The sequence below is a fragment of the Xenia sp. Carnegie-2017 genome, unplaced genomic scaffold (genome assembly GCF_021976095.1).
Source record: "Xenia sp. Carnegie-2017 unplaced genomic scaffold, XeniaSp_v1 HiC_scaffold_2, whole genome shotgun sequence".
Taxonomy (NCBI): Eukaryota; Metazoa; Cnidaria; class Anthozoa; order Malacalcyonacea; family Xeniidae; genus Xenia; species Xenia sp. Carnegie-2017.
The window spans coordinates 7,662,989-7,679,887 of record NW_025813482.1 but is presented as its reverse complement, the minus strand read 5'-3'; the positions used below and the strand labels follow the sequence as shown (position 1 = coordinate 7,679,887).

The window sequence follows — 16,899 nt, the reverse complement described above, 5'->3', positions numbered from 1 at the left end:
TTTTATCTTACTTTTAGGGTCTTCCTGGTAACAGAGGTCGCCAGGGAGTGCAAGGTTCAAAGGGTGCTCGTGTAAGTGTTGGCAAACTTGTTGTTTCAACTTTCTTGTGAAAAGCATCGCGTTACTATTAACCATAAGTGTAGACAAGTACATATGAAAAATAGATCAACCATTGAATTGGACTATTTTGTTCTTACAGTGTACTTCTCATTGCAAGCGTACAAGTGCCTTAAAATGACACAGGTTTCTGTATTTTATTGTGTAGGGAGCTACTGGAGAAGTTGGTGAAGCTGGAGAAGAGGGTGCTGTGGGTGATACTGTATGTATATGTCATTAAAAGATTTTTTTAGAAGACTAATTTGAGCAAATTTCACATTCCATTGTAATGGTGATTTATTCAAAAAGTCAGACTGTTTTTAAATAGCATGTTCCTATTAAATATCTCACATACGTGGAGAAATGATGCTTTAGAACTTGTTTTTTAAAGGAAAATTTCTGAAAATTTATATCATTTTATTTACTTTCTCTCTTCAGGGTGATGCAGGTGATGCTGGTAGAGATGGAAGAGATGGTAAACCTGTAAGTTATTAATTTTTTCTTTTATACATATTTGTCTTAACATTAAACTCATTTTTGATTAATTTTTTCTTAGGGTGAGCCTGGTCAACCTGGTGCTAAGGGTGCGAGAGGCTCTAAGGGCCCACAGGTATATTATATATTATATGGCCTTCACTGAAATATTGTCTGTATGTAAGGAATGACATAATTTTTATAGATGTTTTGAAACTTTTTATGACATAATTTGTCACACTGTAATTTTTTTCGTTTTAATTTTTTTTGTAAATTCCTCAAAACTGTGGACAATGCAATACTTAAATAGTTTTTCAATACTTTTTTCATTTTCTTTAAGGGTGCCCTCGGTGTAGCTGGTACTTCTGGCGCTCCTGGAGGACAAGTAAGCTGCACTATCATATTCTTGTTTGATAGGATTATCGCTGTTTATCATTAATTTAAATCATATTTTTTGTCAGTTGTTTGCATTCATTGTTTCATTTTTTTCCGTTTTCTGTGTGTTCAATTCTACTTTAATTTGAATGGGTTTCCTTGGTGTGAAGTTCCCATGTTTTTGCTAATAAGATAACGTTATAGGGTATTGCTGGTGCTCCAGGTCTGGCTGGAGGAGCTGGTGCTCCTGGTGCTCCTGGTGAGAAAGGTGAAGTTGGTCAGGAAGGAAGTTCTGGCAAGCAAGGACGAGTTGGCGATCCTGGTACACGTGGAGTTAAGGGTTCTAAGGGTGCTGCAGGCGCCGAAGGTTTACAAGGCGGTCCTGGACCAAAAGGAGACAGAGTAAGCACTGAATAAATAGTTAGCATTAACACATTTACATTGAAAAATTTTCAATCGTTTGTTTATTCACAAATTGAAAGCTCTTGCATTGGTTTTATGCAATTGACGTGTATTTATATGAAGTGTTTACAATGAACATCTATAATTGTGAATAATACGAACGGATGTACAGTATTGACATGAAAAATTTTGTTTACCATATACGTGTTTTTGTTTTGTTCAACTGCCGCACAAATACATTAAAGTTTGACAGAAAAACTAACAAAGCTTAGGTCATTCCTCAATTTTTCAGTTTGACCGCTATAAATGACGTTTGTGAACGAGCTTATATTTAAAATTACGGCATCAATCTTATTTCAAATTAAACACCAGCATATTTTCTCTTTGACGAGCTTAAACTATGTGTGTAATTTTATTATTTCCTAGGGTGCAATTGGGCTACCAGGACCAACAGGTTATCAAGGAAGCTCTGGTAATCAGGTGTGTGCAGGTTTTATACAATCATTGACTATATCTATACAGTGGAGTAATGGTTATTTATTGCAAATCATTGACTATGTCTATACAGTGGAGTAATGGTTATTTATTGCAACCATATTTTTGATTTTTAGACACATTGCAATTGACTGTGTTTAAAATAAATTGGTTATTTATTTGTTGCCAATCGAGTTTCCTTACATGCATAAATATAAATTTCTTCTGTCTCATTTCTTACAAATATCTTGCTTTATTTCTGGTCTTTTTTCATTTTAATTTACCTGCTCTTACTAATATTATTTTTCCTATTCTTAGGGGCCCCCAGGACCCCCAGGTTCTCCAGGAGCACGCGGAGAGAGGGTATGAAATTTCTTTTAAAGTAAAAACAGTAAATTTGTGTCGTTTTGGGAACGAAAATTGCATATTAACTCTTACATAGTGGTTACAATCCTTGATAATGCATTTATTAGTTGTAATTTACTTTATTTAGTAAGAAGACTGTATATGTAATTGTTGTTTTGTTGTTCATCTATAAAACTTTGTTTATATGTGCATCGTGAAAGAGGTCTCTAACAACTTTCTAATGCGCGAGTAAAATTATTTTTCTTCATTGTTCTAGGGTCGCGATGGCAGCTCCGGACTTCCTGGTCCTGTTGGACCGAAAGGAAATCAAGTACGTTTTATATTTTTATTTTGATGATGATAACGATAACTCTGTTGATGTTATTGAAACACTTGAATCTAACTACATTCTTGATTGACTGAGTGCTAAGGTCAATTATGACAGATAATAATGGCTTCTTTTTGACTTAACTTTAATTGTGTGCAGGGAAATATTGGCCCACCTGGTGCAGTTGGAGATCCTGGTCTTTCCGGACCATCTGTAAGTAGAGATAAGGCCGTTATGTTGATGTACGTACTTATTTGCGTCAAGTTTAGCTCACAATCTTTTTCTATTGATTTTTTATTGAATTTGTTTCAATGTCAGCGAACTTTAATGCAAAAAGCTTGCATTTTTTACAATTGAATTTTACGTATTATAATTTATCTGAATGCAATGTAAATTTAAACGATCTTCATTTTTAGAATAAATGAATTTGAATTTGAGAACTTTCGAGGATAAGCTAAAATGTTTACGTTCTAAATTGTAATTTTAAAGACAAACCACGCGTCTCAAATAACGTTGTCAAAATTTCTCAAAACTTAGTTGTCCTATTCTTATGATATAGAAGCTGGGAATATTTTCTCTTTTGCTTGTTAAAAGAAATAAATTCAAAGTCATTAACAGAGAATCAGAACATCGATTCTTAAATTGATTATTTCTTATTGTTCTGTTGTCGACTGGAATACTTTATTCAATATTCTAGGGTCCTCCAGGTCGCGCTGGGCGTCAAGGTAATCCTGGTCCTGCTGGAGAGAAGGTAAACACTCACAAAGAAACTGACAAAAAACAAAACAACTGACTAAATGTCAACTATTTTGTAAATTATGACTATGGCGTACTACTGCAGAAATTATGTTTTTGTTTTTATTTATTATTAGGGTGATGCTGGTTTGCCAGGTGCCGTTGGACCAAGTGGAGCTGCTGGAGCCAAGGTATGTTTTGCATTCGTAACGCAAACGATAAGAAATGATTTCCACTCGAAATGTTTTGAAAAAGTGAAATAAATTATTACCTAATAAATTATATATAATAGATACATAACAGAAATAAATTATAAATAAATAAAAACGAGTGAATAGGTGATGTGCACTAAAGTATCAGTTAAGTTTATATTTATATTTATTTTCTTGATATTTATGTATCTCATTGCCTTTAGTTTAACAATTGTTTAAATCGTTAAAAGAAACTTTCCATTCATCACTGATTGCGTGTTTAACCACAAAATGAAACATTTTTCTGTATCATCATCTTCTAGAGATTCATGTGTGTGTTCATGTATTTTATAATCTTTCGCTTTTCATCACAGGGAGAGCAGGGTGCTCAAGGTTTGCGAGGTGATGTTGGAGCAAAGGGATTGAGGGTAAGACAAATATTTTGATGTGATTTGTACTGAAAAAGTCAATTGACTAATAGTAAAAGATAGCAAAAAAATCTAGATTTATTTTTTATTGAAAATGTACAAAGAAAATAATGAACAGCTGAGGAGAGAAAGTAGTGATTAAAGAGCATTGTATTAGCTAATGAAATGTGCTGAGATAAGTTTGAGAGAGTGAATGATCAGACACGTAGTCATCGTTGAAAGCAATGACGTAGTGATTAAGATCGTTGCTTAACTACATAATGAAAAAAAAAACTACTTATTATAATGAAAAAAACAAAAACTCGTACCACTAAAGGTTATTTATTCGTATCATCTTGTTTAATTCAATTTATAAAATTCATTCATTCATTCCATTTATTCGTATATATATTTTAGTGTAAATAAGAGACACTCAATATTTTCATTTTATAATGTATTTAGGGAAGAGCTGGTGCTCCTGGTCCCAAGGGTCTCGAAGGCTCAAGGGTAATTATAGTTTTTCACTTGTCGACTTACCATATATCGTAGAAACTAATTTCGTTGGCGGCAGTCCAAATTATTTGCTCAGCTGAAACGTGCAATGCTATTATATAGCTTATACGTAGCAAGCAGGATTGTTTTTTTTTTAATATGCTTGTTGATGTTTTATTCCATTCAGGGACCACCAGGACCTTCTGGACAGAACGGTGTTGATGGTAGACCTGGTAGTGTGGTGAGTTTTATGAAATGACTTTATAATGAAATACATTTAATCGCGAATGTAAAATCAATTGGTGGGAAAAATATGCGAAAGAAACGTGGCGCGAAGAACTTTCAATTACATACATTGTACTAAATTTTCCTCCTTTTTACTGTTTTATTTTAAAATTTTGAAGGGTAATGTAATGCTTAGAAACTTTTTAAGAGTCATGTTTACAACAAAGTATTTATTTATTTTGCTTGATGTCAATATTATTAGGGTGCCGCAGGTAGCCAAGGTCAAGTTGGAGCGCCTGGTGTTGCTGGCCAATCTGGAGCTCAAGGACCACCTGGTCCCATAGGACCTAAAGGCCAGATGGTTAGCTAAGGCTCTAGCTATTTATTGTTACATGCATTTGTACATTCCTTTCAATCGTTGAGGCAAAAAAATCTGTTGCGTAGGGTGCAAGTGGTATTATTGGTGATCCCGGACCAGACGGCTTAAAGGGTGAAAAGGTAAGATAATCCAATACTTAGCAGTTATAAGTTTTCCTTTTAGATTGATTCGAAAGACTAATGAGTACACTTCAGCAACTATATTTACAATATTTTCACTGATGTCTATTTTCCATCTAATATTATCAGAATTTAACTATTATACATATACAAAAAATTAAACAATTTAGTGTGTATTTTTAGGGTGATCAAGGTGTTGCCGGCCCTCAGGGACGTCCAGGAGCTGATGGTGAGGATGTAAGTATAAAGTTCAGTACATAGTTGAACGTAAAGACAGTGTTGAGTACAAAACATCTTTATTTTCTCAGGGAAAAGATGGTGAACAAGGTTTGCCAGGTGATATTGGCCCACAAGGAGCTCAGGTATGGTTTTTCCTGTATGTTTTATTAACGATTTGTTGAACCTGGTGCCATTATCTGCAAAAAATAAGTATGTAAGTACATAGAGGGGACAATGCTGAGCTTAAAGAGTGAGTACAAAACGTGATGTATGGAAAATTGACGAGTGCAAAACGCGACCTTAGGAAAAGATAATTGTAAAGACGAGTGTTATACTTGATGTAAGGAAAAGATAATTGTAAGGAAAATTGCAAAACTTGACTTTAGGAAAAGTGCTATACTCGAGAAAGGACGAGTTTATTGACGATTAATTCACTTGACATGGTCCGCTAAGGAAAAGATAGTTGCAAGGACAAGTGCGATATGTTTGTGGATTTAGACTCTACTAACCTGGACGATCTACATCCACAAACATGTAACGATACTTCGAGTTCTAACCATTTACTTGATGTAAGGAAAAGATAGCTGCACGGACAATTGATATACTTTACATTAAAACAAAATAGAAAACTGAATTCAAAGTCTTCTCTTTTTTTTTGAACGGTAGTTATTATATTTTTAAGCTGTTATTAATTACGTATGTGCTGAAATAGAAAATTAATTTTGCGTCCAAATGAAGTTGAAAAACTTTCTGCAATAATTTCTCGTGCAGAGAAATGTGATAATCAATTTTACATTATATGAATTCTACCCTTTGTGGAATATTATATCTATTAAAGTTGTCATAAAATACAATGACGGAAAAAGGTTACAATTTATATGAAATATTTAATTAATGTAATTTAGTTTTTTGCTAAATGTTTAATAAGTAATTTATGATGTCTAATGTTTGTTGTTAGGGTGCTCGTGGTCAACAAGGTATTCAAGGGCCCCCTGGTCCAGGTGGCAACAAAGTTAGTATATAAATTTGTTAGTCAGTGTTTCCATTGAGTTCATTATTGTTTGGGATGACAAAAAATTATGTAAAACGCCCATCGTTTTGTCATTTTACCGTCTCATGTCAACGTTGTGCAAAGGCTCCGGTGTGCATCGCTATTGTTTACGTTAAACGCCCATCGTTTTGTCATTTTACCGTCTCATGTCAACGTTGTGCAAAGGCTCCGGTGTGTATCGCTATTGTTTACGTTAAACGCCCATCGTTTTGTCATTTTACCGTCTCATGTCAACGTTGTGCAAAGGCTCCGGTGTGTATCGCTATTGTTTACGTTAAACGCCCATCGTTTTGTCATTTTACCGTCTCATGTCAACGTTGTGCAAAGGCTCCGGTGTGCAGCGCTATTGTTTACGTATTTATTGTTTGTTAATAATCATTGATGGCTTTTCTTAACTATTTTTCGCAAAATTTTTATCATTCAGTTTTTTATTTATTTTGAGAAGGAATTCGATAAAAAATTAAAAATAACTTGCAGTCAGTGTCCACGCTTTTTATTGAAACGCGTACAACTCTTTTATGTTAAATTTATCAGTAAAGACGAGTTGAAATTTTGGCCAACGATTTTATATAATATTATGGCCGTCAGTCGTGCTCATAATATTTTGCGACCAAAAAAATTAAGGTCTTCTCTAATCTCTGTTTTATTATAAACAATAAAATAATAAATTCTTAATTGCTCCTCATTTTTTGACTGGTATTTTAGGGGTACCAAGGACCTGACGGCAACCCAGGGGAGCGTGGTGAACAAGTGAGTATTTTTTTGTTTTGTGATTACAGATATCTTCTCACGAAGCATTACTTCAGTAAAAAGATAAATGTTGCCCTCATTATCATTGGAGCAATGTATAGTAAAAGTTGCTTTTTGTTGACTTTTCTCGCCGCTCCTATGTTTACAACTTTTCTAAAAAAATTACTGTAGTACGATGATTGGTGGAAAAGTTTACCCAATACATTCACGCATGCGTGTTTTTTTCAAGGAATCGGCTTGACTATACTTTTTTCAGTTTCTTGTATTTTTGCAAGTCGTTTTTATTAGTCAATAACACTTAAATTACTAAATTGAGCTCTACATACTTTGCTTTATAGAGCAAATATTGCTCAATTAGAGAAATCTGTTTTGAAAAAATGTCCTTCTTTGGAAAACTCGTTTTTCATTCTGTCGTTAAGAAAATTACAAATGACGGTAGAATGATTGAAATTTGATTGAGTAATGTTTCTTTCTATTACATTTTACAATATATTCCATATTTCATGTACGACGAATGTGCTGTTTGTGTTATACATTACGTATGTGTGTTTTGCTTAAACTTTACATTTAATATTCTTATTAATAGGGTGCTATTGGAGAACCAGGAGAACAAGGTTCAGCTGGGCATCCGGTAGGAAGCCAATTACTTTCATTTTTTATCTAAATTGGTGTTGCAAGTTCTATGACACATGAACAGAGTATATAACCACTTCTTCTTAGAAACAACTAAATCGTCTTATATAACATGTCATATAGGGTTCACCTGGTAAGCAAGGTCCTGTTGGTGAGGCTGGATCTGATGGTCAACCGGTAAACCATATTTCAAGAATTATATTCCTACAGCGTTGTAAAATCTTTTTATCAATGTATTTATACACATGTACTGACAGGGAGCACAAGGTCAACCTGGGGCAGCTGGATTAATGGGCCTTCGTGGTAGCCTTGGGGCACCCGGGTCTCCTGGTTTACCTGGTGATAACGGAGAAAAAGGTTCCAAGGTATCGTTAAAAGCTAAAACTAAGTTTAGAAATGATTTCATGATTATGTTTACTCTAATTTTTTAAACTCTTTATAAATTTACGTACTGTGGTGATTATTATTTAAATTCTTTATAAATTTACGTACTGTGGTGATTATTATTTAAATTCTTTATAAATTTACGTACTGTGGTGATTATTATTTAAACTTTATAAATTTTTACAAACAGTTTTTTTCAAACAAACAAACTGAAATTTTTGTTAAAAAAACTTGACTAAAATAAAAAACGCGTGCAATATCTGAATTAAGTATTGTAGCTGCTCTGCTTTAAGAATTTATCCTCAAATAATAATATTCATACAAATGCATTGAATTATATGAAATCTATGAAGGTCGTGCATATGATGTAATCTTAATCAAAGAGAACATAAATTTTTACCAAACGTTTACAGCACTTAGTCACTAATATTACTTATATTAATGTTAAACGGTAAGTCATAAAAAACAATTTGTGTTACTGTCTCTTTCTTCTGTTCTTCTGTAAATTATTATACGTAAAGTGAACCACTTTGAAATGCAAACATTTTTGCTTGGATTTCTTCTCATTTCTTTTTGTGAGAAGTGCTTTACAAAAGGTTCATTAAACGCACACGTACAACAATATTTATTAAACACTAAAAGGCTTCAATGATTGCAGGAAACTGTCAAATTACGTTCAAAATATGTTTAAGCGCCTAGACCTACACAACTCAAGTTAAATGGTAAATTTTTCCACATTAACATTTAATAGGGTTCTAAAGGTAATCCTGGACGTAATGGGAAACCTGGTAGTGATGGACGACCTGTAAGTAATAACAAAACATTTTTGTATCATGCGTAGCCATTTTTTTATTTTTACTCTTCATTTAGTGTTTCTTCATAATATACTCTACACTTCTGTACAATGTATTGCACATGACTCCACAATGTACAGTACATGATTCCACAATGTATTGCATGTGACTCTGCAATGTTCAGCACAATGTCTCTTATATGCAATGGACAGGTCTGAACAATGCACTACACATATGTCTCCACAAAGTACTACATATGTCTCTACAAACTACTACATATCTCTCTACAAACTACTACATATCTCTCCTCAAAGTACTACATATGTCTCTACAAACTACTACATATCTCTCCACAAAGTACTACACATGTCTCTACAAAGTACTACATATCTCTCTACAAACTACTACATATCTCTCCACAAAGTACTACACATGTCTCTACAAAGTACTACATATCTCTCTACAAACTACTACATATCTCTCCACAAAGTACTACATATGTCACAAACTACTACATATGTCTCCACAAAGTACTACATGTCTCCTATACCACATGTCTCCACAAAATTACTGCGCATTTTTCCCCATTTCTTCACAATTTAATGCCTATTATTGTTCAATGTATGTTATCAGGACATTGCATTTTTTCATGTAGGGTAGAAATGGTAACCCCGGTGCTCAGGGACGTCCTGGTCCAAGTGGCCCCAAGGTTAGATGTTTTCAAGTATTTGAATTATCTGGGTGGCTTTCACATGTTTTGCGCAAAAATATTTTTTTCAAACCTGCCTAAAATATATTTACAAAATAACAGGGTGATTCTGGTGAACCTGGAAGTCGTGGAGCCGACGGTTCTCCCAGTTCAAGAGTACGTTTTATCTTTTCTGTTAAAATATTTTATTTCTAACATGTATCACATTACCATGATGATATATATACGTCCCCGAATATGATGTGCTGCCACAATGATGATAATTGTTATGTGCTGTAGGGTCCACCAGGTCCTGAAGGTCCTATTGGAAATGCAGGAGAAGGTGGTGCACCTGTAAGTTGAGAAATATTTATGTACGCAACACATTTGAGAGTTAGTAAGATGCAAATTAAGAAAAAATCTGATTGGTTCATTTTCATTTTTAACTCTTTCTTTCTAGTTTTAAGTATATATGTAATTATAATCTGAATCGTTGACAGTCAACATTTTACAATAATTTGTGTACAAACATTTATAAGAACATCAAAGAGGAATGTTTCATACTTATTTATGGTTAAAGAATAATAATTCTCGGCACCATAAATGATATTTTCCTGATTTTCTAATCAATTATTATGCTGACATGAATTATTTTCCTACAAAAAAAAACAAACTTAAGTCTATGATAATTTTTTGTTTATTTAGGGTATTCAAGGTCCTATTGGTGCTAAAGGCGCGCGTGGTAAAAAGGGATCAAAGGTGTGTGTTGTGTTAACTACTTGATGTAGACTAATCATTCAAGAGAGTTCAGTCTATGATATTGATCACAAAGTGTACACGACTCAGTGTTTACTACTTGATGTTGAAAACAAATTGTACACGACTCAGTGTTTACTACTTGATGTTGAACACAAAGTGTACATGACTCAATGTTTACTACTTGATGTTGAACACAAAGTGTACACGACTCAATGTTTACTACTTGATGTTGAACACAAAGTGTACACGACTCAATGTTTACTACTTGATGTTGAACACAAAGTGTACACGACTCAGTGTTTACTACTTGATGTTGAACACAAATTGTACACAACTCAGTGTTTACTACTTGATGTTGAACACAAAGTGTACACGACTCAGTGTTTACTACTTGATGTTGAACACAAACTGTACACAACTCAGTGTTTACTACTTGATGTTGAACACAAAGTGTACACGACTCAGTGTTTACTACTTGTTGTTGCAACTCATTTAGTGTTGACCACTTTTTCATGATGGGGTTTTTAATCTGCTAAGTGTGTTGCAGGGAGAAAAAGGTTATAAAGGAGAAATGGGAGGAGCTGGTACACCTGGTGGTGAGGTACGTTGTAAAGATATTATTAGCTGTACTATTTTTGTCACTTGTACGCAAATGGTGAAATGTAGTTTCCTATAAATGAAGCTTTCATTGTTTCAACACACGCGTAGAGTAAATTATCTTGCATGTCGAAGATGATTTTTGAATCCAAACATTCTACTCAAATACAAACTGTCTTTGTTCATGTCTTTATGTATTCTGTTACACAAATTATCAACCAAAATAACTTCACTTTATTGCTCAAAAACCGATGCTCATTGTCATTGAGTGCATTTATATCGGCATGAAACCACGCAAGATTGCAATAACCGGTAGTTACAAAACGTATATATTTTGTTGCTTATGCCCATTTCAACACATAGGGAGAACAAGGTGACGCAGGTGACGCTGGTAATCCTGGATCAAACGGTATTCCTGTAAGTTCCTTCTTCTATATTCTCAAAAAACCTGTTGTTTCAAAATTAAATTCACCTTTGTTTTCAGGGATCCCCAGGACTCCAAGGAGCCCGCGGTGAACGAGGTCCTATTGGTGCACCGGTATGCTTTATCTGCTGTTGCAATTGAAATGTCAGAAATGTTTTAGTTATAATGTACTCAGCGGTATGTGGTTATGTATAGGGATCACCTGGATTGCCTGGTTTGGCTGGAGATGATGGATTACCTGGAGCTAAGGTAAATATATTTTTGCTTGATTCACGTAAATTGCTTTTTACATAAGCTTCTGTTGGATACGCGTGCAGTCAAGAAATAAGAAATCTTTAACTTCCATCGAAGAACTTCAATTTGTGTGAATTTTTCAACCAAGGTCTATATTGTCTTATTATTCTATACATTTATAATGTCTAGGAGTAAGTTAAGGCAAACTAAAATATTATCGACACGTGAAAAATCAAATAGATAACTAATGAGAATATGCAGATGTCACAATGCTTGTGATAAAAGTTTGTATTAATTTACATGAATTTAAATGTTTTAAACATAGTATGAACTTTTTCACTCATTATTTTCATTTTCATTAGGGAAACCGTGGTCCACCTGGTCCTGATGGTAAGACCGGTCCTCCTGGACCTCCTGGTAATAATGGTTATGATGGAATTCCTGGACCCAGTGGTGAAATTGGTCCTGTTGTGAGTTTCTGTTTACCATCCTTGTGGATATTTCATAACATTTCATAAAATATGTTTATTTTATTGTATAAATTTTTTCACGAAACGTTTTTTAATGAAACCTAAGTCTTATAATACAAAATAACTTACAATAAGATTCAAAGAACCATTAGATTAAGTTATTGTAATGTGCTTGTTTTAGGGCGAACCAGGTGAACCTGGCCCACCTGGTGAACCTGGTCGAAAAGGATCCCAGGTTAGTATGAATAATGAAGATGTAAACCGTACAAGCTATACAGATATTATTTTTTAAAGCATTTCGCGACGTTCAAATTTCATAACCAAGATTTAACTACAAAGATATGCAAAAGACCAGTTTTTGCTTTTAACCAGCTAGTGTCTTCAAAGTTTAGTAATTTCTCAACGAAGAAACGCGAAACTTATTTTAAAATCATTTAAGTGTTGTTTGGTCCACTCCTAGGGATTTCCTGGCCCACAAGGCTTGCAAGGGGCAACAGGACCAGCTGGACCTAAGGTAAACATCTAAATGCTTCACATTGCCTAATTGTTTAAGAATTGACATGCACTGAGCAATTGTTTTCTTTTTTGCAGGGTGAAACTGGAGTTCCTGGATCTCTTGGTAAAACTGGTGCTGATGGTGAAAAGGTAGAAATAAAGTTATTTGTTATCAGCGATTATTGTCTTTTTCTGTTTTTCAATTTTGTTCATTATCTATTCGTGAATCTGTCAAAAAAGTAAATTTTTCTTGTTTATTGTCGTGATAGGTATAGTTACATTGGTAATACACTATGCCATTACTTTAATATATGAATAGACTGACATTTAAATTAATTTTTTTATTGTGTAATTACACATGCTACTATATAGAAATATTCAGTTATGCAAATAACTGATAAATTTATTTTTTCTCTTTCCAACGCACCTAGGGTTATGCAGGTCGACCTGGTGATAATGGTCCTAATGGTGTGGACGGTGAAGATGTAAGTTATTTAATTGCATTATTTTATGTTTACACTCATCTGTTTTACATATGGTCATTATCCAATATAAATTTACATCTATGAGGGAAACCTTGTGTAAGCTGGTTGTGCTGCAATAGCCCTGTACGTCACATGACAAGTCTAATTTCTTGCATGCAATAATTTCTATGACCCTTTTTTTCTATAGGGAAGTGATGGAGAAAATAGCGAAGAACCTGGTGAAGCAGGGCCTGCAGGCATTCCCGTGAGTTATTCGTTTTGCCAATTATTAGAAAAGTGTGCTTCCAGTTAATATTTTACAGTTTTACTACTAATGATATATTAGGAAAAAGCTTTGTAAAATAGTTCGAGGAGTCTTATTGGCAAATTTTTGGTTGATATTTTGCGTAGTGATAGAAACTTGCTTGATTCATATTTATTTTTGTTTTTCATGTTTGTATTTCTGAAAATTGATTCTTGTATTTTGTCTTGTTTGTAAGTATGTAAAAAATTGTACATTTTTTCAGGGACCACCTGGACCACCAGGGAATCAAGGTTCTATAGGTGGACCAGGTGCTCAAGGTCCTCAAGGACAAGAGGGCTTACAAGGAGCAGCGGGTGAAGGCGGCAGCCAGGTATCTATAACGTACTTTTTGCTTCGCACCTTTTGATTGTTTTTATTTATGATTAAATATCATTCTTTTAATGAAAGTGGAATGAATTTATTGTAGCGAAGGAGTGAACAGAAAGAGCATTAGTTTCAATCAGATTAAGTGTATTTCGCTGTGCTTTTCATGCTCAACTACAATTTTAGTTATACTGTAGTTTTCAAATGAATTTTTTATGAATAATCGTATGATGGTAAATTTTCTAGTCACGAGAGTGTTTTTTATGAATAAAAATATGAGTAAGGATTGTTTTTAGAAGGCTTTTCAAATTTAGGAAGAGGTTGAACACAAGTTTAAATGACAGTTTGGTTTTTCTAACTCTTATTTGCGTTGCCTTTTATAGGGTTTACAAGGTCCCAAAGGACAGAAAGGTCAAGCTGGTGTTGAGGGCGCAGAGGTACGAAGTTTTGATGATATTTTAGTCAATTTTATTTGTATTTTGCTGTTACGTAGAAACTCAGTTAAACATTGCCATATTTTTAACCTTTCTTAAAGCTGACTGCTTGTAATAAAATTGGCTTTTCCATACATACACCACTGTAATTCTGCACGAAAAATCTAACCCGTTTATTGTCTTTAAACCAGTGGCAATTTAAAACCCAAACTTATATATTCAAGGGAGATCAAGGAACACTTGGCGAAACGGGTATAGATGGTGATGATGGTGACAAGGGACCAAAGGGTGACGTTGGTGCACCTGGTGTTCGAGGACCACAAGGACCACCTGTAAGTTTTCATATAATGTTATCTGTACATTGAATTACTCAATTTACTTTTTAAACGTAATAATCAATTAGGGTCCACCTGGTGAAAACGGAAATTCTGGTCTCCCTGGACCTACTGGAGAAGATGTAAGTAAACAAAAAATTTAGGTTTTGCTAGTTTTTAATGCAGAGTTTTTTGTTTGAATTTACAATGTTGCAGCAAGAGGGTGAAATTCACACAACTCATACTTTTATATACATTACGCACGTAACAGGCATTGTGACCAGTTTTATTAAAATTGCTTGTTAATTGTTTGAATTTTCGTCACAATCGTCTTTGCGCATGCTTACTAGAAGTCTTGGTGCATGAGAAAAACCTTTGTTGGCTTCGATGACGCGGTAAAACTAAATAAAATTTTATACACAGTCAAATGGCGTAAGATATATAAAATAACTTGCGCGAAATGTCCTGTTTTACGTAACAATAAAAGTAATGCAATTATTAAGTTTTTGTCAGTGACATTTTACTAACTGCAGGGACGTCGCGAACACCTTGATGTTGGGGGGGGGTGTCATAAATATTTACCTGAGATTTTTTTAAATTTACTTTTTAATTTTTCGCTTTTCCTGATAAGCATTTGGCCGAATTTGGGAAACATTGACTTCAAAATTTTCAGTTTTAAAAAAATGAATAAACAGTTTCAAAATATTTTATTCCATTAGAATTTTTAGTTTACAAAAACAAGCAATGTACAGACTTATTTACGCATGCCTTAACCTAGCGTAATAAGTAACGTTTCAGGTTTCTGTCCTTAAAATAGTAATTACATTTGCATTTCACAAATTGTTTGGTGGAACCGCTCACAAAGGCACTCTACGGTTCCTTAGAACAGCCCATTTCTTTGCCAGCTTGTGCACGTCGATAGCACGCTGGTTAGCAGTAAGAATCATGCAGTCATTTAATCGTTCCCCTGAGATTTTATTGCGTAGGTAATTCAAGCTTAGTAATCGAAAATCGAAATAATGCAATGTTTTGTCTATGTTCTACAAAGTTCATAATCAATGCGTTGAGCAAGGTACAACATATCAACTGTCAGGTTTTCAAACAGGTGTTGTAACTATTGTTTCTTTGCTAATTTATATTCATGGTCAATTTAAATGTTAAAATTTTAACTGGAATCAAAAATATACACACTCTCACATATCACATGCCAGTAATTTAAGACTGGCAACCGACGCAGCTGTTTCAAGTTGGAATTATCTAAATTGATTGTTTTAACGATAATTTATATTAGTATGGTACTAATTTACCACATGATTTTCACCTGAATTTTTGGTTGCAAACCACCCACCCCGGTAGCGACGTCCCTGACTAACAGGAAGAATTGTTTGTTGAGTTTCAACGATATTATATATCGCATTTACTTACGTACAAACAGAAAAACAATGCTCCGAAGATGCTGCATTTTGTTCTGAAACCCTCAAGGTTTTATTATATATTTGCTTACATAAATCGGATGTGTAGGTTTCTATAGCAAAAAGTTTAAACATTAATGGCATTTAATCTTATTTGTTTATTTTTTTTAATGTTGAAAAGTATATCCTCTTTATGCTTAGTTTATTTCAAGAAGATTCCGTTACTTGTGTTTATATCAATGATTTGATGGTTGTCTTGTGTAGGGACCACCTGGTCAAAGTGGAAAGAATGGTCCGCCGGGAGCTCCTGGTATTGCTGTAAGTTTATCATATTAGGCTGTTGTAAATTCAATTTTACTCATAATTTTTGGCTTAAACTTTCATGAATGTAAAATTTTGCTTGACTATTTCGTGACCAGGGTCCTGAAGGACGAACGGGTCCTCCTGGAGCTGATGGACCTGTTGGAAGAACTGGTTCAACTGGTCCACCGGTAAGTTGACAAAAACTCTGAAGGTTTTACCTTTGTTCTTCATTTACAATCAATAACAGTATGCACTCTTACTTTAAGGGACCACCTGGTGACGCCGGTCCAAGAGGTCCACCCGTATGTATAAAATTACTGTTTTTTTTAGTTACATATTAACTTGGACAGGACATCATTCAGCAATTTTTTTTGTTTTTGTAAAGTTTCAAAGTTTTCGTACATGTCTACCGCTAGGATACTGAGCTTAATTAATGACGTATTTACGATTCGACATAAGAACTTTTCAAAGAAAACAAATCATATTTTGGCAAAGACTTGTTATATGCGATTTGTTGTTTTTGTGTAAACGTATGTGAATATGGAATCTCCGTCTATGTTTTTTATCATTTTGACTATTGTTTTATTCTATTTAGGGTCCACCTGGTGTTCTAATCAGGGTTAGTACATATATGTTATTTACCGGCTGGGAGGTTCGAACGGAAAAAATATTTTCACGAGGTCTCAGTTTTTATCATGAAGAAATTGACCGATGCGGCTTGATGTTGAGACTAAAATTAGATTGTTTTCTACAATTTCACTTCTTTGGGATAGTAAAATTCACTCTTGCTATGATAACTTTCGT

The 16,899-nt window shown here is 34.1% G+C and overlaps 1 protein-coding gene across 5 annotated transcripts in view; it reads left to right on the top strand.

Moving 5' to 3' along the window:
• LOC124439857 (collagen alpha-1(I) chain-like) overlaps positions 1–16,899 on the top strand; it is a 32,945-nt gene that overhangs the window by 12,787 nt on the left and 3,259 nt on the right. For all 5 annotated transcript variants that reach the window (XM_046990130.1, XM_046990126.1, XM_046990128.1 and 2 more), the window contains 47 exons: positions 18–71; positions 266–319; positions 535–579; positions 653–706; positions 911–955; positions 1,150–1,347; positions 1,774–1,827; positions 2,140–2,184; positions 2,444–2,497; positions 2,654–2,707; positions 3,192–3,245; positions 3,367–3,420; positions 3,795–3,848; positions 4,290–4,334; positions 4,507–4,560; positions 4,807–4,905; positions 4,989–5,042; positions 5,226–5,279; positions 5,351–5,404; positions 6,220–6,273; positions 7,018–7,062; positions 7,649–7,693; positions 7,819–7,872; positions 7,953–8,060; positions 8,831–8,884; positions 9,529–9,582; positions 9,685–9,738; positions 9,862–9,915; positions 10,267–10,320; positions 10,868–10,921; positions 11,281–11,334; positions 11,402–11,455; positions 11,537–11,590; positions 11,938–12,045; positions 12,227–12,280; positions 12,506–12,559; positions 12,637–12,690; positions 12,972–13,025; positions 13,213–13,269; positions 13,532–13,639; positions 14,016–14,069; positions 14,291–14,398; positions 14,470–14,523; positions 16,057–16,110; positions 16,212–16,283; positions 16,362–16,397; positions 16,691–16,714. In XM_046990130.1, the coding sequence (XP_046846086.1) occupies positions 18–71; positions 266–319; positions 535–579; positions 653–706; positions 911–955; positions 1,150–1,347; positions 1,774–1,827; positions 2,140–2,184; positions 2,444–2,497; positions 2,654–2,707; positions 3,192–3,245; positions 3,367–3,420; positions 3,795–3,848; positions 4,290–4,334; positions 4,507–4,560; positions 4,807–4,905; positions 4,989–5,042; positions 5,226–5,279; positions 5,351–5,404; positions 6,220–6,273; positions 7,018–7,062; positions 7,649–7,693; positions 7,819–7,872; positions 7,953–8,060; positions 8,831–8,884; positions 9,529–9,582; positions 9,685–9,738; positions 9,862–9,915; positions 10,267–10,320; positions 10,868–10,921; positions 11,281–11,334; positions 11,402–11,455; positions 11,537–11,590; positions 11,938–12,045; positions 12,227–12,280; positions 12,506–12,559; positions 12,637–12,690; positions 12,972–13,025; positions 13,213–13,269; positions 13,532–13,639; positions 14,016–14,069; positions 14,291–14,398; positions 14,470–14,523; positions 16,057–16,110; positions 16,212–16,283; positions 16,362–16,397; positions 16,691–16,714 (2,862 nt within the window). The remainder of the gene's footprint in view (positions 1–17; positions 72–265; positions 320–534; positions 580–652; positions 707–910; positions 956–1,149; positions 1,348–1,773; positions 1,828–2,139; positions 2,185–2,443; positions 2,498–2,653; positions 2,708–3,191; positions 3,246–3,366; positions 3,421–3,794; positions 3,849–4,289; positions 4,335–4,506; positions 4,561–4,806; positions 4,906–4,988; positions 5,043–5,225; positions 5,280–5,350; positions 5,405–6,219; positions 6,274–7,017; positions 7,063–7,648; positions 7,694–7,818; positions 7,873–7,952; positions 8,061–8,830; positions 8,885–9,528; positions 9,583–9,684; positions 9,739–9,861; positions 9,916–10,266; positions 10,321–10,867; positions 10,922–11,280; positions 11,335–11,401; positions 11,456–11,536; positions 11,591–11,937; positions 12,046–12,226; positions 12,281–12,505; positions 12,560–12,636; positions 12,691–12,971; positions 13,026–13,212; positions 13,270–13,531; positions 13,640–14,015; positions 14,070–14,290; positions 14,399–14,469; positions 14,524–16,056; positions 16,111–16,211; positions 16,284–16,361; positions 16,398–16,690; positions 16,715–16,899) is intronic.